General features: G+C 31.2%; 1 protein-coding gene across 2 annotated transcripts in view; it reads left to right on the forward strand.

The window, feature by feature from the left end:
* The window catches only part of LOC129804669 (uncharacterized), a 61,929-nt gene that overhangs the window by 17,527 nt on the left and 19,578 nt on the right, over positions 1-24,824 (forward strand). For both annotated transcript variants that reach the window (XM_055852197.1, XM_055852198.1), the window contains exons 2-3: positions 19,700-19,806; positions 21,826-21,958. In XM_055852197.1, coding sequence (XP_055708172.1) covers positions 19,700-19,806; positions 21,826-21,958 — 240 coding nt within the window. The remainder of the gene's footprint in view (positions 1-19,699; positions 19,807-21,825; positions 21,959-24,824) is intronic.

Here is a 24,824-nt window from a genome sequence, read left to right on the forward strand (position 1 = left end):
GAAAAACCGGTTATTAACCGATAATTATTTATGATCTTTAACTTAATTTTAGTTATATCCGCGCAAGTGTATCACTGCATCAGACAAGAACTTTTGCAAGAGTTTCTAAGAGAGAGCATATCATCAAAATCACAAGTTCGAGCATTTCACAGAGTTAAAAACCTTTCTCACCCCATTTTTTTTTAGCAAATACAATTAAAATAAAAATTAATGAGAGTTAAAAAAAATATATTATTTGTTATCTCGTTATTGCCTTGTGAAATTGTATACTTTAAGATGTTGACTTTAAGATTGATTGGGTGCAATTTCTTGCACTGGCGTGTCGTTTGTTTTGCAATAAACAGAGCTCAATGGGTAAGAAGTTTTGATGAATTTTCCTAAGAGCCTAAATGTCTTGGTTGAACGAAAAAAAAAAGATTGAATGGTTTAGGAGCATTATTGCAGTGTGGGGAAAAGAAGTTAGGAGTGAGGTATATACATATGATTTTTGTGAATTGTGTAGAGCAGAAGGCACGATCGTTTTCTGTTTTATATACTTTCACATTGATAAAAGCCAACACTGTGAGTAAGCAGTCGCGATGAGGTCATTACTAATAATAAATACTATCGTAATCCACGCGTTTGCCTCAAATAAAGCTCTCTCACTCTATCCAATGGTTGTCATTGGAAAAATTCAACCACATTTCCTCCATCTGTGTCTCCTTTACTCGCGATTTGTGTTGTGTCGGAGCCATATGGAGAGATCTGGCTGTAAAGGCAAATGCTCCAAAAGATTCTAGACACTTGGCTAAACTGGCAAGGAGGAAGGTATTGGTGAGACGAGACGCTAAAATATGCAAAAGTAGTTTTAGGCCCCAAATGAGTTTTTCTGGTGTAAACATTTTTGGCGACGAGGTATGGCTCTACATCTACAGAATATATACTAGTACAAAAATCATGGTTGCAGAGCCAGAGGAAGAGGAGGTCAAAGATATAAACCAAGAGTCTTTTTTTAGTCTTCACTTTACTATTTATTATTATGCTATTCTACGCCATTAAATCCTTATTTATGGCACAAATAATATTTTAACTCCTTCTGAGAAAGTATAATTCATGTTTGTGTTGCACAGAACAAGATACATGCATCTTTGTTAATTTTACAAATGCATCTTTGTAGAACAAAGTATTTAATTTGAGATACAAAGAACCTGGGTTTGATTCTCATATCAAACCTACCTCATAATGCAATGATTGAGAAATTATATCTTATTTTTCCACATGGCCATCGCCGTCGTAGCTTTGATTCTAACCCCCTGGATAAAATCGATGGAAAATCCCTTCATTGGTAGGTCATGAGTTTGAACATTTCGCAAACGTTTTTTCACTTCGTTTTATTTTTCAAACCTTAAAAACGGTGTACTAAATCATCACGAAAAGGTTATTTAAACTCAGAAGGAAAAGAAAAATCAAATATTACTAAATAAGTCTCAGAAGAAGCATCTTTTTTAAAATAATACGTCTCCTGAATAAGGATTCTATGATTATTTCAGTGACTTTGCCATTATGACAAATTGTATATTTATTTATTTATTTATTTAATTGCACTTAAGCTACATATATCCATGACAAATGTTATGCTTGCTTACAAACTTCAGACGTGAGTAAGTTGTAGTTTTCAGCGTCCACCGCCGTCTTAGCGTTGATACCCAACCTCCAGAGCAAAACGGTGGAAAAGCTCCTTCGTAGGTTGTTTATGCCAAACATCCATAGGATGCATATGTTTACAAAAAATTCTCACACAAAGCAAATTTAAGAATTATATATTTCATTATATGTACAAGAAAATGGACTATTTTAAAGTTAAATTTAAATTTAAATTTACTTCTTTTTCAATGTAATATTCTGAAAAGTTGCTTTAATTATTTTTAGAGTTATACAATAACTCTTTTTAAAAGTTAAAATAACACTTTTAAATCCAAAAATGAATGGATTAAATTGATTGCATTTTATTTTATTTTTTTAATATTTTTTTATTTTTTTATATTTTATATTTTTTCTATAATTTCCTCTATTATTTTTTTAATATAGAGATATACTCGCATATGATGCACTACACATATCTTCACAAAACACTGGTTGACATATTTCTATTTAATGTTTTATATGAATTTTGCCAAAGGAAAATCATCTCGACTGAAGTATATTCTTAAATCGAAAACATTTAAATATATTAAACATAGTCAAGGTGAAATTGTACATCGTATCGAAAAATAGTAATAGGTACATTGGTATCCGTCGAGATAATTCAATTTGCACGAAGAGTTGTTTCAACTTTTACTTCGTAAAATTTACTACACTGCACTGGTAAAAATGAAAGATGACCGGGGATCCTTTGAAAGTGTCCCTATTTTGACACTTATTTAACTCTCGGAATAAATGAATAAAAACAATGAAAAAGTAATCTTTGGTGTTCGCTTAGAAGAGAAAAATATAATATGAATAATAAGTTTGCAAAAAAACATAATCTGTTGTGCATACAAAATTTCAAAAGATAAGTGAAGCTTCAAAGGATCAAATATGATCCATTTTTTTCTGACAAGGATCAATTAGACTTTTATTTTTACCAGTGAACTAAAAACAGTAACAAAGAATTATTATTATTATTATTAAAGAATTCGCGAAACTTGTCTACTAATACCCTGAATATTATTTGTAAATTTAACAAAACGTCTATCTTGTACACAAAGTAAGAATGTAATGATTATTCTTAATTAATTTCTCTTTAGGAAAGCGAATTTACTTTTACTTTAATTTGTAAAAAGTAATCTTGCTATTTTATTTAAATATTTGCCATTTTAACAAAGTTTGTTATTTATAAATCAATGCGTTTTACATTAGAAAACTACGCTATTATTAAGGAAGATCCTGATTACAATTCTTTGTTAATTTTACAAAATAGTTTGTAAAATCTTGGTATTCTTACTAAACATTAATAACTGTTAATATGACTGCAATTGACAATTTCCTCATGTTTTTCAAATCAGCAATATCACGAAATAGAAAAGTAAAATTAACAAACTTGATTTCCATCGAATTTAATGAAATACTAATGTTTAGTAAATTCAACCAATGCAACAAATTAGTTTTTTCAATGCATCAAAAATGATATATGATCGCGAAAATTTTTCCACTTATAGCATTTCCTGTTGATTACACTTGAAAATTTCCGTTCTTATTTTGCTGTTTGTTCTCATTCTTGACGGACTCACATGAACTTGGTACAGAATTAAGTGGTTGGTCTATTGTTGGCCCCTTTTTTGAGAATTGAGTGGGTGTGAGAAAGAGGAAGTTCTGAGTCTGTTTGGGAGATTTGGGTGATCCAATTTTTGGATGCTTGTTTACATTTTCCATTACAACATCAATACTTATATATATGGCATTGAAGAGCCTGTTAAAAGTACTATGTGGTGTTGTTGTTGTTTGTCAGTGCGAAAGATACAAAGTTGTAAAGGAATTTTAAAAAGTCAAATTCTTCTGCAGATCAGCAAAATTTTCTTTTTCACGGTTAAACAATAAATTTGCCACATAAATATTCTTAAGCTATTTGTACTTTATTTTTCTGCTGACTTTTGAGGATGTGGTTTTGACAAGGAAATTAAGTGTTGGATTTTTTTTAGTAAAGTGGAGTGATTTTTTTTCATGGTCAACACTTTAACCAATTTTGTGTGAATCATGAATAATAAAATATACTTTCAATGCTACCAATTGATCTTTTTGGTGGAGTTCCCTTAAAGTGGAATACCATTTTTGGTTGATTGAAAATAAAGTTAAAATGTTTCATGTGGAAGCCAAAAGGGGAAATGGGAAGTAGAGAAAATTTCTTGCTGTAAGATCAACTTTTCGTAGAATTACGCGTTCGTTTCCGATGAAGTGGAAAATTGATGTATAAACAAGTCTCCAATACATAAGAACGTCATACTCTAAATCCTAATTGATCGATTCTTGCTATATTTTTGCGATATTTGCAATATTTCTCAAGCTTTTAGCACCGATATAATTTTATCTTATACACCAAACACTCCCAATAACTGGAGGTATGTTGACAGAAATCATGACAAATGGACTAGTGTATCAAAACAGATATTTTTGTGACATTTTATATTTGCATTTTCATTGCATTGGAATGCAAGATTTATTCCCTACAAGTATTTTCTACAAATTCTTATGTATTTTTTTTATAATTAATTTATTACAAATTATTTATGAATGCATTTTCTCAAAGAAAATGTATCAACCGTATTGAAAATGTGACATTGCTATTTGGTTAATATTATTAAATTAAAGATTTATGCTTCATAAAAAGCCATGGACTATGTACCTTATTATGTACTAAAAACATTCATTAAAATGTTTTAAAACAATATTTCAGAAAATTAGTACTACAATAAAATGAATTTTATCAGCTTTCTTTTTATTTTCAATCTGAGACCTTTATTTTTTAAGGAAAAAATTATTTTTACTAATGTTTAAATTAATTAAATTAATGTTCAAATGTTTTTAGTACTAAGCCAAAAATTTTTAGTACATGAATGAACTAAAGTAACTTGTTTTGTGCTAAGAGATGTGAGCTATTTTTTTCTTTTTTCTCATGATATTATTTTAATACAGGTTCAGTGAAATATTTGTCCACACTTAACTATTATGATTCGAAACTCTATTCGAAGATCGAAAGGAAGTTACCGTATCTTTCACTTTAGTGCTATTGGTATTACAGTAGACTCTTCGATATCCGGCTGACTGGGGGACAAAATGACATTTAGGTTTTTTGAATGATCAACGGTTTTTCTATTTTGTGCAGTGTGAATTTAATTTCTGTCTGACAAAGAAAAAGAGAATTTTCTTCATGGTGTGCTTATGTTTCATTTTTTATCACAATTATGTATTAAAAACTTCGATACAATGTTAATAATACTTTAATTCACTCTGGACAAACTTCATGTTTAGTGAAAATAATTTTGAATATATCAACCGCCAGTGTTTGGCAGCTGTCACCCGGATATCGAAGTGCTGGATATCGAAGAGTCTACTGTATTTGTTTCAAATATACCATACCTTTATGGCAGATGATAATATGCTGTAACTATTATCTGATCAAATTAACGAATATTCTAATAGCAAATACTATAGCCCTCTAGCAGCAAATACGCACATTTTAACAGGCATTCTGAGCACATTCTCTCACCCAGAGTTTCCGGAAAAGAACAGACATTCGAAGATCAGTTTAGAAAGACGAAGAAAAAACACTTAGTACTCGTTTGGTTCGCATGGTCACTGAGGTATTTTATGTTTGAATTTCGAATTGTCTGATGTACCAAAGTGTCAGTGATTTTGTTATGAGGAAAATTGAAGCAACGTAGCTCATTATATTCGTATCCCAGTTCCATTATTGGCTCTGCTCACAATAACCTTTCGAAGAGACAAAGGTACAAAGACAAGCCAAACCTATTCGAAAATATATCCATCGGATTTTTAAGTTAGTTCTCTGATAATGTCTTCGAATCGATATAGTACAGTAGAGTCTCGCTATAAGCCATCGCTCTATAGTCCACAATTTATCGACCGTTGATTTCAAAACACTGATTTTAAATTAGGTTATGTTTTTTTAGTACGCGACATGAAATTTTGTCATAATTATTTTAATATTTTTGGCAAACTTTCTTGAGTAGTTGTGATAATTGTGATCAATAATGAAGAGAGCGAGAACAAGTACCACAATCACAAAGAAAATGGAAGCCGTCAAACAATTTCAATACTAAAAGTCGTTGATAATTTAAAAAAAAATGACATGGACATGGACTATAGTGCGACCCAAGTGTCAAATCTGGAACCAAATATGGACTATAGCGAGACTCTACTGTATAAGCCTCAACCGAAGAGAGCTCTCAAACAGAGAACGTTATTACTAAACGTGAACTAAATTACTTCATCACCAAGTGACTTCTTTTACAGCTTCTTATTCTGATATATCATACATTTCTTTTTAGCACCATACACATTTTTAATATGAAAATTCGAAGATTAGGTTGAATTTTTCGAACATCAACGACATTTTTTTTTTGCAAATAGAAGAGTATTTACCCTTTTAGTCGAGACAGTTTTGGAAAACCGAACTTCAGCACAGCTATGAGCACACCGATTCGAGTGATCTTCAAAAAATTGTTTAAATTGTTTTTTAATTCCGAACGGTTTTTTTTTGTGACGATAAGGATTTTTTTGAATGAAAAAGTATTAAAAATAATTGGCTACAACTTTTTGATAATTAAAAAAGCTATAAAATTCATTTTGAAATTGTGATTGCCATTCATTTATTTGATTTGATTTGCAATGAAGATTTATTTAGTGTTATTTCAAACAAGTTTCTCTTTCTTAAAACATTCACTATTGTCGCAAGCAGAATTACCTTTCAGGTCGTTACTTCACTTTTAAAATATGCGACCCACAGTCAATTTTTTACACAGAAAACAAATCATTGTTTGTATTGTCATTTTAATTATGCAATTATTATGTTAAACAGGCAATAGTTTATAAAACAATAAAATGGTCAATATGATTATTATTACTACTGTGTTTCCTGGAATATTTGTGGAGTTATCGACTGTAGTTGACAAACATATTGAATGTTATTTTATTAGCATGCGCTAATTGATAATTCATATAAATGTAGTGGATACGAATGTCTCATGACCTATGATGTCTCTTTGGCTAGTTTCTTAATTCCGGTCTGTGAAAGTCTCATAGTATAAGCAAACTTATGATATCATCAACACTAGTTTGAGCCAAAATTCTCCAACTAGCAAAATTTGTTCGCACTGCTGCTGACGTTTGTGAGAATTATTTCACAATTGCTTGATGCACGTGTGAGATTAACTTATTCAGAATTATAGTGCAACAAAGTCCGCACGAATTCTAGTCTTTACATTTAGATTTAATTGTGATTACTTCATAATCCCGGCTATTGCCATTGATTCAAGCGGTTCTGAATGAGCTCATATTCAGTGGAGAGTTGTATTGAATATCCTTGATTTCAAAAATTTATTTGCGTACACAGTTCAATCCGGACCATCGATTAATTATAAAATTACTATCCTAGAACTTCGAATATTGTGTCTAACGTAGTTGTGTATCATCTTCAGATCTTCAGTTGTTCGATAGAGAATTGTCTTCTTCTCAAAACTAAGAAGACTTAATTAAACAGGACCCTTACTGCGGGTCAAAAGCTTTGGAGAAAATTAAGGCATTTTGGTTTTGAGAAGAAGACATTCCTCTGACCAAGACCGAAAACACTGAAGATAATTGTCCTATAACTTTACATGCTCTATGTAAGTTCCAAAACAATCTAATATATGGGCCCATGTTTTATTTAAGATTGTTCCGAAACCGTGCCTTACTTAAAATTCGTATGAACCGTTTTCGAAATGTAACTTAAATTTGTTTTTGCAAAAAATATTTAAAGTTAAAAATATTGTGATAAATATTTTTTTTATTTCCTCACTTTCTCCCATAATTGCATTTTGGAAAAACTGATTTAAAACCACACCGAGAAAAAAAGAGGGTACGATTTATTTTTTTCGTCATAACGGTTACTTTTTTAGGTGTAAAAATATACCAAGTTGTTAATTTACTTATCTATTTACTGTTAATTTAAATCAACATTCGTGTTAATTTTACACTTTATTAGAGGTAAAATTAACGTAAAAAGAGTATAATTGTAACCCCTAATACACCTAAAAAATATGTAATATTTACACAGATTTCGCATCAATAGGGTAACGTGTGGTATTCCGGGACACTTTTTAGCACTTTCAAGTTTCAAACAGCTTAACAACTTCTAAAATATTTTTTTTCTTTGTTTATACAAATATTTATATTCCTTATTCATTACAGAATAAAATTCTGACCGAAAAATGATGAAAAATCCATCATTTTTTTTATACAAAATAGCAAAAAATTTAATTAAGTAAGAATGGTATATTTCGGGACAATTGGGTAATTCGGAACAGACAAAACTCGCTATTATGCAAATAAATTTCACTGAGCCTGATTATTTACCTTTAAGTAGAAGGTCTAAACTTCACCCTTTCATAAAAATTTTGTTAAATTTCACTTGTAAAATGTCTTAAATCGAAAAAAAAGTCAGCACTGTTTGTGTTGACATCTGTAAAATTAATTAATTAAGGTTTTGTAAAAAGTGGAATGTGACACTCACAATTCATGCGTATTTCGCGCTTTAAATTAAATAAAATTCCAAAAGATTTATGTTTATCTGATACGTAAAGAGCTTAATAATTTCATATGGAACTGAAAAATAATTGAAAACAAATATTTATAGGATTTTTGATATGTCCAAAAATACCCATATTATGTCCCGAAAAAGCATCTTGTCCAGAAATACCACACGTTACCCTACCGCAGGGTAAAATTCACGTTTCCGTAATATTATTTTAACATTTTCGGATTTCTTTCAGTGGCAGGCTTTATTACAAGTTATTTTGAAAGGTATTGTAGAAATTGTATTAACATTTTAGTATTTTATAGGTGTACTTAAGCATTTCAGAATTAAATAGTTTCAAAATTAAGTCTTTTAAAAAGATTTCAAAATATAATATTTTCGTATTTTTTGGAAGATTTATTGAAATTATTGCTTGATATGAACTACATTTTCGATTTAGGGTGTGATATCGTCATCTTTGAAAACTAGGATAGGTAGGTCTTCTTTTAAATTTCTAAATTCTCGTAAAATAAAGATAGAAGTTTTATTCTTTTTTGAAAGTAAGCCTTATCAAAACCGTTTTAAAACGTAACCGTAAAAGTATAATATTTTCAAGATCTTTGAAGTTTGAAATTTTGACTGTTCAACTGGATTTCTATAATATTTATTCTAAAGCTCCCCCTTTCTCTATCCCCTCTATCCTGACGTTTTGTTTAAGAATTCTTTTCCATGTTATTTTGAACATTTTTATATAATTTTTTTGCTTTATTTAGTGTATTGTATGCCTGCTTGAGATCGTTCAAAATCGGTTTTAAGCTTGAAAATTCTTTAAGAATTTTTCGAAAGGAAGTTTGCACTATATTTGAATTATACACTGTAAATCAGATTTTCAATAAAGGAATCACAATTCTCGCAAGCTAAACCAACCTTATCACTAGTTTTAACTATCAGCTGAAAAAGATCTTTTCTTACAAGTCAGACGTATTTCGGTTCTTTTAGAAAATTATTTTGTTTCATAAAAACCAGTGTTTAAACAATGTTTTGCAATTGGAATTTGATAAGGGATTTTTTTTCAGCAATGACGCTAATCTCATTATAATCCACGACATGGAGACAATTTTGCGTACAATTCACATTTTTATGTTGGCGGAATCTCAAGTATTTCTGTTATTTTTTTTCTTTTGCACAATAAACTTCAATGAAAGTCGCAACTCTGTGAGTTCATGATAGTTCACCCAGAATTTGCTAATGGTCAGGCGGATAAAGATGAGATTTTGCTGATGACACGCATGAGTTCAATGTTCTATTCCTGAAGTGTTCAAGTCTAAAATGCTTCGTATGCTCAACTTAAATTATTTCCTGAGTATTTTGAGGAGGAATCATGGGTAAAAAGTGTGACATTTATTCAACGAATCCAAAAATAATTTATGTTGTTAGGAGAAATGTTCAATACCACTCATTTTAACTGAAATATAAATCTCTTGCATTAAGTGGCATGTTTGAAATATATTAGCCTTTTAGATTGAGGGAAAATGCATATTATTTGGGCGGTGAATGATGCTAAAAGTTCAACTTTTGCAAATAACATTTGAAAGAGAAACGATCTTAATGATGGGGGCGAATTGATTGCAAAATGTGGAGCAAAAGTGTCAACTGGGAAGGAGTGAAGTATGCAATTGAGGAATAAAGAGTAAAATACATTAAATACAAGGAGAAAGAATGGAGTTAGAGATTAACTATAAGCCACCTCCCACATTTATTGTCGGTTTCTCTGTTCCTTTTGTCTTGGCTTCAATTTATAAATTTTAAACTTGCAATATAGAGCAATAAATCATCCAAAGAGCATAATTTATGATTTTGTCAAAAGAAAAGTTGACAAGAAGTATCCACGTGGAAACTACGACTTTAGGAGAAAATAGTAAAAAAAAAATTAAGAGAGAAAAATAAAAGAAAATTGGCGGGAAATCTATTATTAGCATTCAATGTAAGGTAAAATCGCGCAAAAGCAGTTTTAAATTTAAAAAAAAAGAGAAATACGGAGAGAGAAGAGATTCGCGAGGGCGTTCTTTGGCGGTATTTGTGTGTGAAAATTGCAAAATTACAAAACCTGTCTAATTTTGTGGTTCTCAATGAGCCACTGTTTCTCAATTTTACCCAAGACATAAAATACCAAGGATATGCTTGAAAATTACTAAATGCCAGATTGCTCAGACAAAGTGTAAATTCAGTGCCACAATAGCAAAAAAAAAAAGATATTGCCTTAGAAAATGCAATCAACAGCAAATTGCATAGGAATTCAAACAAATATGTTTTGAAGCTGGGTAGTGAGACACAAAACCATAAGGAAATTGCAAGGTCGACAGTGAATTAAAGACTAAAATTATTTTATAATGGATATGAGACTCTCTAGATGAAAACTCATTCCCGGATTTTACTAGTTCCCAGATAACAAAGTGTACGTGTACACATATCCGGAAAATAATTCTATGGGATATATAAATTCAGTTTAAATGTTATAAAATGTGAAATGGAGCTTTAACATTTTATTGGTCGTCGTATCTCTATTAATATAGGTTAGGCTCTTGAAAAAGTGAGGTTAAATCAAACTTATGTATTTGCAGAGTTCCTTCCCATTCTTTTTATTATAATTTTTTAATAAAATTAAATGTTAAAAATTATAAATTTTGAAGAATACGCAAATTTAAAAAAGAAACGTTAGAAGAACAAATTCATTCCTTAGTATACCTAACCTCAAAGTCATCAGAAAACTAGCAGAATAGGTTATGAAAAATCTTGCACACAGAATCACAGGAAAATAGGGCGTTATTTCTCACAAAAATGTCAAAAAGAACTGGTTTAAATTAACAATTTTGATATTAAATTGTTCTATTAATAAAATTGCTTTTATCTAAATAATTTATCTACTTTGACAGCTCCATTAAAATTTAAAATTACAACATATTGAAAATATTGGATAGTTTCATTTTAGTAGAATATACAATTGAACTAAATGTTGACTGTTTCTAAGTCAACGGTAAAGGAATCTATTCAAAGCAATTTAAACAATTAATAAATTTGAAACACGCTTTTGGGTATGGGGTAATTTGAAATCATATCTAATTCCGAACTTTGAAATTTCTTAACAGTTTTGGAAGGCAAAAGGAAAAAAAAACAACAAAGAAGTACTCTCTAGTAAAGTCTCGTACTTGTTCGTTGTTTTCTTTTTCTCTTTGATCATCTGAAACAGTAAGAAAATTTCAAAATTCCAAAAAAGACATGATTCCAAAATACCCCATCTTACCCTACTACTGAACGGGAAAATTAAAAAAAAATCCGTCAAACTAAAACATTTTTTGAAGTAAATTGTTCCCAATGTGTAAAAGCCTTTATTTTTTAATCTGACTGACTACGCATTGTAAGAAATTTTCATCAAGATAATGCATTTTGATAAATTTTTGAGGAAAATCTCCTGTTCCTATGCGAAGATTGTCTTAAACTAGGCTGGAGGTTTAACTACGTTCACAAAGGTCTCAAATTCCCAAATGAGGAATAGAATGCGTAGAATTTTAAGAGTTTAAAAAGAAATAGCGTAAAGTGATACAAGTTGGACATAGTGTTACAAGTTGGACAATTCGTCGGTACAAGTTGGACATGGCTTTTTTCTTGATAAATACAGTACAAAATTTGTTTTTAAGCACAAGGAACCAAATTATAAAACTAAAGCATTAAAAATATACAAATAAAAATGAAGTACTAAATTTATCAAGAAAAAAAGCCCTGTCCAACTTGTACCATTGTCCAACTATGCAACAAATTGACAACTTTTTTTTGGCACACGGATCTCACATGGTACGTTTGGTAGAGTCGAGTCTCCTGATCAAGAATCTGTTCTTGGTTTTGCTCCTATACCTCCTATACGTCACAATTTTCTTTAATGATTTTTTTGTTTTTGCTGTTTTGTCTCATTCTCATATTATCAATTATTCCTACGCTTCTTAGTGTACAGAACTTAATAAATGGGCATCAAAAAATAAGGCAACTAGAGAAATCAGAGCAGGATGTCTTCTATGAACAAAAATATAGTCCTAAGTAGTATCTATGGTATGCTGGAGAGAATACATTAATATTTAGTTTAGTTTAGTTTTAGTTTAGGACACTCGGCTCTACCAAACGTACCATATGAAATCCGTGTAAGATTAAAATTTAAGATTTGTCTATGGGTCGGCTTAAACCTTTATCGGTTCTGCTGTATCCAGACCACTTCTTTGGATCCATTACTCCATTCTATCTTAACCCCCAAGGCGGTCCTCCAGCTCCATATTGCCAGTTGTGTCTACGTCTGTATTGTAGCTTGCATCGAATGCAGATACAAAACAAATGCAGATACGACAGAGGTAGACGCAACCGACGATATCTCGGCTTCTGTATGCCTGAGGTACACACACAGTGCCGTTTCTATATTGCGGTAGACCAGTCTTGGTTGGATCAGTTCCAGTGAATGTGTATTTGTATCGACAGATCTCTTTATGCCGAACTCGTTTCTGTACCAGCCTCTCTTGGTTAGGCGGTTCATTGTCTATGCATTAGGCATATTACTTTTTCATCCATTCACTGGACTGATTCGATACGGCTGCTGAAAAATCTGCAGCTGCCGAGTTTCGAACACGAGACTTTACAGTCATAGAGACACTACTCTACCAACTGATCCACTGAAGATCTAGGCAATGTAGCTAAACCTCACATCTGAAGCCCGTATTAAATTGTCTTCGGACTGGAGGTTTAACCTCGATCCTGAACATCTTTGTAATAAACAATCATGCGAATTGAACTTTAAGAATTCTCAGATATCTGAAGCTGGTATTTATGATAGTTTGCGCTGATCCTATATCATCAAATTTAGGACTGAGTATTTTCGAAAATCAGTCGTCTGTTTCCGGCATAGCATTTGCAAAGCTTTACCCAATTTCTGGTAATGGGCATTACAGAGATTAGATTGTAAGACGAAATTTTAATTGATTAACGAATGATCAGATAATTGGGTTCTTCAGAGCCATTAAGTCTTCCAAGAAAAAGCTATATACTGGTTATCTAGAAAGCTGATTAAACTGCAGAAGAACCAGTGTTTTCAATCTTTGAGGTCAAATTGTATTGTAATAATACCAAATAAGTCAGGTTTCAATTGTTTGATTTTGACTTGCAAGAAAAACAGTATATAATGTTGAAAATTCGTAAAAAGAATTAGGACTTTGGATATGTTTACCGTAGATACAGGTGATTCTGCTCCTCTGCTGTTCGTAAGATTTTCTTTAATTCTAACACTTAAATCGGATCGGTGAATACCATCCTTGAGTGCTGGAATTAAAGAAAAGTTTACGAACATCATTGGAGCAAAATCACCCTCGAAGGTCCAAGTCACCGGCATCTACGGTATATAGGGTCAAAGGAGCACCTATGGGCAGTTTTAGAAATCGTATTCTAAGTCATAGAATTCCTGACCTATTGGCACACCGCAAGTGTCGCTGAACTCGTTAAAGAGAATTTTAGTTAACGATCAGTTACAGTTTGAGAAGCACTGATTGAAATGTGCTAAGGTATCTCTCATAATAAGTCACTTAGACGATTTAGACTATGTGAACTCAGAGGTGATTGAGGTGGGCAATAAAATAATTGAGGTTCAGCTGGTGAAAGAGGATTTATGCGTGATTTCTTGTGTGCAGCAAAATTTCCACTTGATGCCAATAATAATAATGACGATTGCCACTAAAGCTTGCCTTTCAGACACGATTTTCTTGTTTGATTTGACTTGAGAATGTGGGTGGGATAGATGTTTACACTAAAAGTCTGTGATTTGAGATGAGTATCGTGGCATCATCTCTCACGGGGGAGTTGTATAGTCTTATAGATTGCGGAAGTTGTATCAGCGGTTAATTTATTAGTTTTAATAAAATGAAAGATTGATTCACGAGAGAATTTTGACCTTTTACATCATATCATATTGGTCATCATCACCTGCAGCTCAATAGGTGACCATTGTTGTTGCTGTGATGATGGTGAGAAAGTGACTAATTTTTATTTTTAAACATACTAATTCTTTTTTATGTTCAATTTATTAGCATTTAATATTCAATTCAGAGTGTGTGAAACATTTCATATGGAGTTTATAAAATACTTCAGTCTCTTCATTAACATTGTTGGGTGAAGAAAAAAAAAAGAGCAATAATAGAGACTTATAGTATGACTTCGGGTGCTAAATTGTTGGCAAAAGAATTGTATGATTGAAGGAATGTTATGTGAACTCGGAGGTATAGAAGAGAATATAAGTAATAATCTTGATAAAATATTCCAAGGTGTTCAAGCGGAAACTTTGTCAATATGAAATAATAAAATTTTATTGAGTATTTGTAATTTGATTTATTGATTGGTTTCCGTGTATATACACAGCACTGACCGAATTACTTAATCCAAATGATTCTTTATTGTGTGGACTTTACTTCGAACTTCCATCGAGAGCCTTAAAGGTGTTTGCAATTGTTTGTAAGACCCCTTGACATCATCAGTCGCTTTTCTTTTCTATTTTCTACCTTGCTTTCAGCACTTCAATTTTCTGTTGCTCTTTATTGGAGATTTATCGGCTCTATTTTATTGCAATAAAAAAAAGAAGATGAATTAAAAATAAATAATCGTGAACATGCGAAGCACAATGAATTATGATGTCAGCCGCTATAATTGAGCGTGTTCTCTTTCTTTGGCATGGAAGGGCAAAAAATATTATTTAGTTTCAATGCGATTTTTTTTTCTCATAAAATACTGAAAGAGAAGAAGGTGCAAAATTTAAAGCAAAACCACAAGAGGTTTCTCTGCACTTTGAGCAACATTAAAATGAGGCATAAATCCTTATATATTTCTTTAGAGTATACAATATAATTGCTTAGTTTCTTTTTGGTGTTAATTAAAGTGCGGTTCTTGAGGACTTATGATGAATGTTGGATGTTAGAGAGGTGAAAGACAGGAATAAGGCAAAAAAAAAGAAGAAGAGAGACGTAAATTTATCGATTCACTGCACGATGATATCATCCTCTGGCTTAAGCTTAATTTACAATTTAGCTCGGTTTTGCAATCTCTTCGCGGATCTTCCAAAGAGTCAAGTTGATTTTGACTGCGTGAAGAAATTCATTGACTTTTGAAGTGGATATCATCATGTTCAGCCTTTTAGAACAATCTTCAAATTCATTGAGATAATTCAGAGATTGAAACCAAATACTGGAGACTTGAGTGAGAGAACAAAAATGCTCTCTAATTTACGATAACAGATGTTTGGGATTTATGACAAAAATTCTGCGCCAAAACATTCATTTGAATAAAAAAAAAAATCAAAAGACTCCCATTTCAAATTTAATCATAAATTAATTGCAAAAAAAAGTTACTAGTCTGGGGAGTATTTTTATTTAAACATGTTTATCCTTTTGAGAGTCAATAAATTAATTTTTTTGATTGGTCTCTTGCAAAAGATGACAGGAAGACAAATTGTGCTGCATGTTCATTGAAAGCAAAAGAACACACAGTTCTAATTCAATATTACATTCTCTCTGAATGGACAATTGGATAATTTGATTCCGCAATGCTATTTCAGTGAGCTAATAGCTTAGGAATCTTGAACTACTTCTATTGCTCGAACTCTTCAAAATGAAAAATTATGAAGAAAAACCTCTTGATCTAAGGCCGTTAGGAGTACCTGTTACAAATATCAAATGTTGTACATATTTTTTAATTAAAAAATATAATGTGCTTGTTCACTACCGTAGTTACGCTCCTAATGTCTCGGTTACACTATGCGAACAAAATGTCACTGATTTTCGAAAATTCGAAATCAACTTCGAATATTTAAACTAGATTTTATGCCAAATTTCTTAAAAATATCAAAATACAAGACTCAAACAGTATCAATTGATATATGACAGGAATATTAACACTTTCAGAACCGCAGGCAAAAAACCAATAGCATGACTTTTTGTTAAAAATATTTTAGTACAGAAATTAATTTAGGTCCTAATATTAATATACACACACTTTGAAATGCAACGATTTTTATACATCTGCATACTCATATTAAGTTTACAAGGTTTACATACTCATATTTATTGTAAATTTCATTAAAACCCCTTAATAATACAAAATCACATCATCTAAGATGAACCATTTGAAATTTGAGGGTGTTTGTTTCATTTGATAATCACGATAATCATAATCAAACTTGAAAAAAGTCAAAAAACTTTTTTTTTCAAATTTAACTGCTGCCTGAATTTAAAAGTAGTACGATCTTAAAAGAACCGAATTAGCGACAGTCTTCTAGTTTATAATCATTCACAAAATCGGATTTTTTTGCAATTCTATAGGTATAGTCCAAAACAATTGCTTTTCCTGGAATAGCCCTATTCTCTTTTGGGGTACTCAGATCTTAGAACCCCAAAAGAGAAAAAAAGAGATGAAGTCCTTTGATTTTGTTTTTTTTAAAACTTAATTTAAAAACCGGTCATATATTTTTTGGAGCAATTATGGTTATGTTCAAATAGATTTTCTTCTTTGGCGTCTTCTACTCGTAATACGGGGGAATTTCGAAATATAACCAAGTGTGCTATGCACCTAAAAGTGTCAGGAAATCTCCCCTGGTGGTTCATTTCTGAAATAAATTTTCTCCATCCTCCGCCAAGCGTGTCTTGACTAAAATAAAAAGTCTAACAGACTTTTTATTTTAATTCTAAACGTGTCGATCTTCAGTGACACGGTGCTTGATTTCTTCTTTCTTATAATATAGAGCGAAAGAGAAATTTCTTCGAAAATCCTCTTTCACTCTAATCGTGAATTTCTAGATTTTTCATAACGCTTCATGTTCTTTCATTTCAAATATAACGAATTATAAGTCCTTAAATCGAAATGAAAAAAATATATAGTTAAATAATTACATTATTCACTTAAGCCTTTAAGGACGAGAAGGTCAAAAATTGGGTGTCTGAAAAAAAATCACTTTTTCTGACTTTTTAGAGCAAAACATAGCTTTGGAAGCCTATAGGAAAAATTTCATTTTTGGATCACCGGTGATCCAATGGTCCTTAAAGGGTTAAGTAAGAATAACTCACTGTGATTCAAGATATTTTCCAACTACATTATTATCAAGATTCAAGATCATTTTATAAGAGATAAAAGATATATCTTGAAAAGCAAAAAAGAAACCGCTGATTTAAAATAGCTTAACTGTCAAAATTTGCGAAAATAAACAAATGAAGCTTTCGAAGAGAGACATTTTATGCGTCGAAAGATTTTAGCTGTACAACCTCTTTCGAAATAGAAGTTTCGAATTTGCTTCGATTTTGATTCGAAACCTTCCCTTCGAAATAAAAATCCCCCACTGAGGTTTTTCCGATACAGTTTGGTCTGTTTTCGACACATAAAATCTCTCTTCGAAGGCTTTGTACGGTTATTTTCGAATATTTTGACATTAAAGCTATAATAAATCACGTGTTTTTTTTAATTAAGGTAGAGAAAATTTAACATGGATCATCGTAGAGGAATTTTCCAAAGATGCACCAATGTACACAAAAGTCTATTTCGAAATAAATTCGTTTACAAGTAGCCTTTCTGTTTTCTTCGATAAGTTAATAAAGAATTACATAAAATTGAAGAAAAAAAAACAAATTTAAATGTTTAAAAATACTCTTTAGATATGATTAATCTGGCTGATTCGGATCGAAAATGACAGTTAAAAACCTATGCAAAAAGGGGGATTTTTTGAACTTCTCGTATGTTTGACAGCTGTCACCCGAATATCGGAAAGTCGAATATCGAAAGCTCTGTGCGCTCTGTGTATATTTACTTTAGGGTATGAATGCAAATAAACAATGTTACTAAATAATTTAAAGTTTTGAGCACTCTGTAAGATCTTTTCGCTATCGTCAGCCACTTTAAATGCAATTAACTTTCTTTGTTTAAACTGAACTGACGGTTCTGTTAAGTGTGAAAAATGATTATTGAAAAAATGCAAGGAAAATGTAAGTTGAAAAGAAAATGGTTCTCATGCTTACACGCATTTTCCTCATTTAGCACAGAAATAAATTTTATACCATGACGTCTTATAATGATTTTGTGGTGAATTTCGCAGCAAAATAAATTGGCATCTGAGCACATAAACAACAAATATTGTGCGGTTAAAACTTTCAATGTGATGTTATGATGTCGTAGGTCATGAATCACAAATGCCTTTTCATTTGCCTTCATTCACAAGTTTACAATTGGGATTTTTTTCTATTTGTTTTGTTGGATTTTTTTTGTTTTGACAAACAGAAAAAAGGGGATTGAGATAGAATTTTCCACAAATTTGGAATATTTTGGCGGGGAAGAATTGAGATTAGAACGCAAATGGCACAAAAGTAATTGATGACAAATTGAGTGTAAATTGTGAACTCATTGAGTAGGAGTGTACATTATTTTTCCCTTACTCTATGTTTACATGCAAATACGGCACTCTAAACAATGCTTTCCTGGAAAAAATGTGAACGAATCATCAATATGCTGAAAGATGTAATCATATTGTTCATCTCTCATGCTATAATGCTATTCATTAAATTCTCTGATAAATTTGTAGCCATTCCGGTGTTCTTTTAGTTTATTTGCTGAAGTCAACGTAGTGAGAAGTGTGAGGAGAAAAATTGGCACAAAATCTGTTTGAGAATCTCATTTTTGGGTATTCATTCATGTGATGTAGAAGGAAGGAGAACGCGCGTGAAATATCATGAAAGAATACAAGTAATTTCCTTTGCAATAAAACCAAATGTTATCTCAAAAACGGTTGCTAAAGAATTACCCAGTGTGTGAGAAGAGAGCGTTAACCCCTTTTGACAATTAATAGCAAGGCGAATTACCAAAAAAATGTCACGTCTGTCAAATTTGAATTTTAAATATAACGGTGAAAACCAAAATGACCGTTACGCCAATCATCGTTAAAACCAATTAACAGTGTTAATAAAAACTGAAAACACAAAGGTGGATTAGCCACTTTTAAAGAATATTGGGAAAAATATGAAGTATTCAAAGCCAGGGTATGTGCGAAGTCTGAAAACCTTCTCCTAATATTCCCAATATTTAAAAGAAACTCTTTTCAATAAGTTAGCGACAAGTAGTTGATCCATTCTTTTATCTTGAGCAAGCAACAATGAATTTATCTCTGAAATTGTTTCTTGAAGATGACTTTATTGTAATTTTTATGCAATGATGGGTTAAGTGTTAAGTCTGACGACAGAAACGTGCCTCTCTTAGTTTTATGAAGATGTTACTCATCACCCGCGCATATCTTATTTTCTCATGCAATAAAGGAAAAAAAATTAATTCCTTCAGACGCTGTTTATTACATTTCATCACCTTTTCTGTTGTTTTGACAAATTTACTGTTGTGTTCTTTCAGAGAGGCATTCAATTCCTGGCGAAGTAAGGAAACTTGTGGAATTGTTCCTGGAGATCGTATTCATGAACTCTTCAATGAATTGAACTTCTCACCTACGGATAAACAAGGTAAGAATAAATTGATCAATTAATCTGGCTGTATTACTTAGTAAGATTTTTTTTACATATTGCAAAGAAGACTTGGGAGATTTTCACTTTATTTTTGTTTATTTTTTATGCTTAAGGAGTAAGATTGACTTCAAAATTTTAAGATAAACTCATTGACCTATAAAACTACAAATAAGTTAGTCGAGATTCATACCAATGTGCCATAAAATAATCACTATAAAATTAATTTATAACCCATCCGGGAATTGGTTTCTTATATCATATTTATTTAGTGTCTGAAAATCGCGTAAATAATAAATGTAAATGCTATTATTCTCGTTAATTAACTATTTATAGTTTTATGGTATATGTCTCGGGTAACAGTAAAAAATACCGTGTAGTTAATTGAGATTTTTACAATCTCATTTTCTCTTTCATGTTTATTTTAAACTTTATAATTTTTTCCCAGTTTCACTTTTTGAAATATTCTAATGTCTGTCCTATAAAATCCATAAATTATATGCTCCTACTTTGTATTTTATGTTCAAATCGTTTGTTTTTACCATTGAATCCTCTCATAAGTTGGCCATAAAATCTTAAAAGTTGATGATACTTGTTAATTATAAATATCCTATAAATGGTTGGTGTCTTGGGGAAGTGCCATGGAAGGCTCATCTCCCTACTTTATTTTTTTTAATTAAGTTGTCTCTATAACTTAACGAGATTTCTATACATATTTGTGAAGAAGACTTGTGGAATTTTCACTCCATTTTAGTATATATTTTTTGGTTTTAAAGTAAAATTGACTTAAAATTTAAAGGTAAATTCATTGACCTATAAAACTACAGAGAACTGAGCCAAGATGCATACCAATGTGCCATAAAATGCTCAGTATAAACTTACTTTAAAACTCGTTCAGAAATTCTTTTTTATTTCTAATTTATTTTGCATTTGAAAATGTTGCACATCGTAAATGTAATAAATAAAAATGAAATGCAAAATGTACAGTACAACCAAAGAGAAGACCTTCCATTTTTTCGACCAGGAGTAGGTTGGAAGTAACGCTAAGGCAGCGATGGTCGCAAGGGAAGGGGGAAAGTGATATTCTGCGCAGTTTCAGCTGAAAACATGTATTTTTAATTGAATTCTGCTAATCTTAAAACGACACTCGCGAGTTTTCGACATTTCCAAATATTTGGTTAGCACTTTTTGTTCGAGAACTGCTGACCGGTCAGCATATTTTTGCTGATCCATTCGGCAGAAACATGCCAAAAACGCTGTTTTTGTTTTTCAGATAACTGTACTCGCTGGAATAAATATGAATTGATTAGAATTATCCTCGTTAGTTAACGATTTATAGTTTTATTATATAGTTTTATAAACTCATAGGTTGACTTATGTAATTGTAACTTCAAATTAGCAAAATGCTGTTTGGAGTGAGAAAGTTAGAGCTTGTATACTTTGAAGGCCATTTAGGTTATGTGAATTTGAGGTTACTTATAATAATAGCCTCACTTTTGAACGAAATTATAGACTTTTACAAAATATGGGAAGAGTCATAGAATATGTTTTATAGGATGTTTTATAGTAATTTTATTGGATTACCCAAAGCTCAAATAACTATTTTTTTCTTAATAATTTTATGGTATGTGTCTCGGCTCACTGTATAAAAATACATTATAGCTGTAGTTGAGAATCTTTACAATCTCATTTTCCCTTCTAGGTTTATTTGGATATTCGGTATTTTTACCTAGTTTCCTCATCTGATTTTTTTGAAATATTCTAGTTTTTGAATGTCCTATAATATCTATAAATTTAATGTTTTGTTTTCAAATGGTTACGTGAGTTCAAATTGTTAGGACAGTTAGATTATTATGATGTTTGTTTTGGCCACTGAGACTTCTCATAAATTGACATTAAAGTTTTGTTGAAGTTGAAGGTGCTTGTTAGCCATAAATGTCCCATAAAATGGTTGGTGTCTTGGGGTTATGTGCCATAAAAGATTCATGTCTCGACTTTATCTTTTCAATTTATTCCCAGTTAATGATATGCTTCAGACGGCAAAACAATTTGCGAGAAGATGCAATTTGGAGAGTGGAGGTGGTCGTTCGCATTTAGATGGTCTCACATTTGGTGAATTTTGTGTGTTATTGGCTGATTTTCGACGTTTTCGGTAAGTTATATTATTAGCACATCAGTCGCACCATCAATTGACACTGATTAGATCATTTTTCATGTACATATAGAGAAAAAATAATCATCTTAATATCGTAAGAAAAACAAAAAGAGGTCATAAACTCTTTGCTAAAAGGCTTCTCTTCATTCCATTCGTTTGGTTTATTAGTGAATTATTGCGTGTGAAATTTATTTTAATCGAATGATCTCATGGATTTCACTCTGTCGGTCATTTCCTTTGTGGATATTCCCTCTTTAAGTCAATTTAACAAGAGGCTGTCTTCTTCTTTTTTTTTCTCCTTATTCTTCTGCTCCAATGGAATTATAGTTTAATGACTCTCCAAGACTTCTTTCACTCCCGCAATTTTATTTTGATGTAAGAAATTTCCAAATGAGAGAGGGAGTCGATTAAATAGGATGATATTGAATAATAACTTAAAATGAGGGAGGTATATGCAAAAAATTTTAAATACAAAAGGCAAAGATGTAAATTGAAGGGGAACCCCGATATAGTGATAAAAAAATAGTTATGAAGAGTTTATTGGACTCAATGAGAATGGCACATAAAAGTTTGTTTAAATGACGTGATTGTTAATTTATTAATTTGCAAGAGGAGCAAAAGAGCATTCACTAAAATTGGTCATAAAGTGGTTTGCTGTTTTCATTCTGTTTGCCTGGGTAAATTGCAATTTCATTGCTCATTTTAATGGCTCAATCTGTCTCTCTGGTGAGGACTGAAGTAATAAAAGGCTGCCAATCTTTCAATTCAATTACATTTGTTGATTCACTTATGGAAGCCTTAAAGTTAGATTATTTGATAAAGTCATCTATTGTGATCTCAATTTATATCAAAAGCTTTCTAAATCTGGACCGGAGAAATATTCTTAAGTCGGAATAAACTGAGAGATATTGCTCATTTAAATTGCAAATATCTTTTAAAATAGTTAGGGGAGGACTTTCAGGTTTCGCACACACTGTGGCTCCGAACACTTCATATTTTTCCCAACTAATAGCAATATATCAATAGCCAGTCTTAAGTCACACATTTCCTAAAAAATGGGTCAGATTCACTAAAAGAGCATAGAAAAAAATATGAAATGTCCGAAGCCAGAATGTGTGCGAAGCCTGAAAGCTTTCACATAATAATATTTTTTTGAATGTAACATAATAATATTCTTTTGAATGAAGTTTTCTTGCATTACTAATACTTTAAAAGACATCAAACTTTTGTCATAATACCGCTAGGTGCTAAGATCAAATCTTATAGCACTTAAGATCAGTTAAATTAAAAAATGTCCGATAATAACTAATTCAAGTAAAAGGGACAGAGATTTACAGAAAAATGTTGAATAAGATCATAACCCCATTTTTCGCAAAGAATATTTAATTGATTTGTCAATAGTATAGTTATCGCATTAATTTTGCAACTTTTAACTAGAGCAATTAAAAATTTTATTGCACTTCGCTCTTTATTAGGAATTCGTGGCATTAATTTTCCGATAAACAAAACGACCTTCAACATTGAAAGAGGTTATTTAGTAAGATTCACAACAGAATATTATTACAAATGTGAAATAGCAGAACCTTAGCTTTTGTGACAAATGCAATGAACACCTCTTCAGGTCGCCTACTCCCAAGATAGGGAGGTAGAAGTCTCATAATCAAGCAATATTTGTTGCTCTCCCGAAGTATATGATTAAGTGTAAAACTCAAGATCCAAGCCAGTGTTCTTAGAAGTTACACATAAAGCGGATTTGTAGGAATATTTAAGACCCAAGAGTGGGTTAAGAAGGTCGACGAGAGGTGGCATTATGTATCGTGAATTTATGACAAGTTATGAAACATAAAACATCACTGAAAAATACTTATGGCCCCTACACACTAGCGAAATTTATGTCCATATTGAAGAGTTTTTCCTACAGAGGCGTAGGTAATTTGCTTCAATATGGACATAAATTTGTCTAGTGTGTAGACCCTATTAGAGCAATATTGTTTGAGCAACAACAATTATCAAATTTATTGTTTTAAATAACATTTATTTATAAATAATTTTCATGTGGATTGTTTTTTGATGAAATTTAGAAAGTTATCTGTACACAAAATAACTGAAAAAATAGTATATCACACCAATCTGTGGTTTAAGATATTTAAATGATGTGCTTGAGGCTACTGAAAAAAACTAATTAGAAATTAGGTTATTAATTAGGGGAGACTGGGGCAAAACTTGTCAAAACGCATATTTAATTCTTTCACGAGCTCTGAGAAAACTTAAACGTTTTATAATGAGCATATTCTTATAGGAAATTTACTGCTCTACAACATTGCAGAAGACTATTTTCCTCTAACTCAAAGGAAATGTGATTTTCAAATCATTTTCTAAAAGTCGATTTTGTGGAGATTCTCAAAATTGCTGGGGCAAATTTTGTCAATCTTCGGATAATTTGTGACGTTTTACTCTCGCAAACGGTGAAAATTTCAATTAGACATATTTTTATAGGAAATTTATTCGTCTACAACTTTGTCGAAGATAGATTTTCCAAAAATAGGGCTCAAAATTTCATTATTTTTTATTTTTCATAATCCTTCCTCGAATCTCTTAAAACTTGTAAGTTTAAGAAGGTTCATTAAGGCTATCTATAAAAAAAGTTTCAAGCCTGAGTCCTTTTATTTTAGAAAATAGTGAATATTTCAATTCTCGTTTTGACAAATTTTGCCCTAAATTTTACCGTCGAAATAGAATATATTTTTGAAAATTTTGATTTTTTACTGACCTAATTGTTAGTTTTCTAACCAAATTGTTTATTCCATTCTTAAACATATTCTATGTAAAATAAACTCATAGATTGACTTATATTCCTGTAATT

Source organism: Phlebotomus papatasi, chromosome 2 (genome assembly GCF_024763615.1).
Source record: "Phlebotomus papatasi isolate M1 chromosome 2, Ppap_2.1, whole genome shotgun sequence".
In the NCBI taxonomy this organism is placed as follows: Eukaryota; Metazoa; Arthropoda; class Insecta; order Diptera; family Psychodidae; genus Phlebotomus; species Phlebotomus papatasi.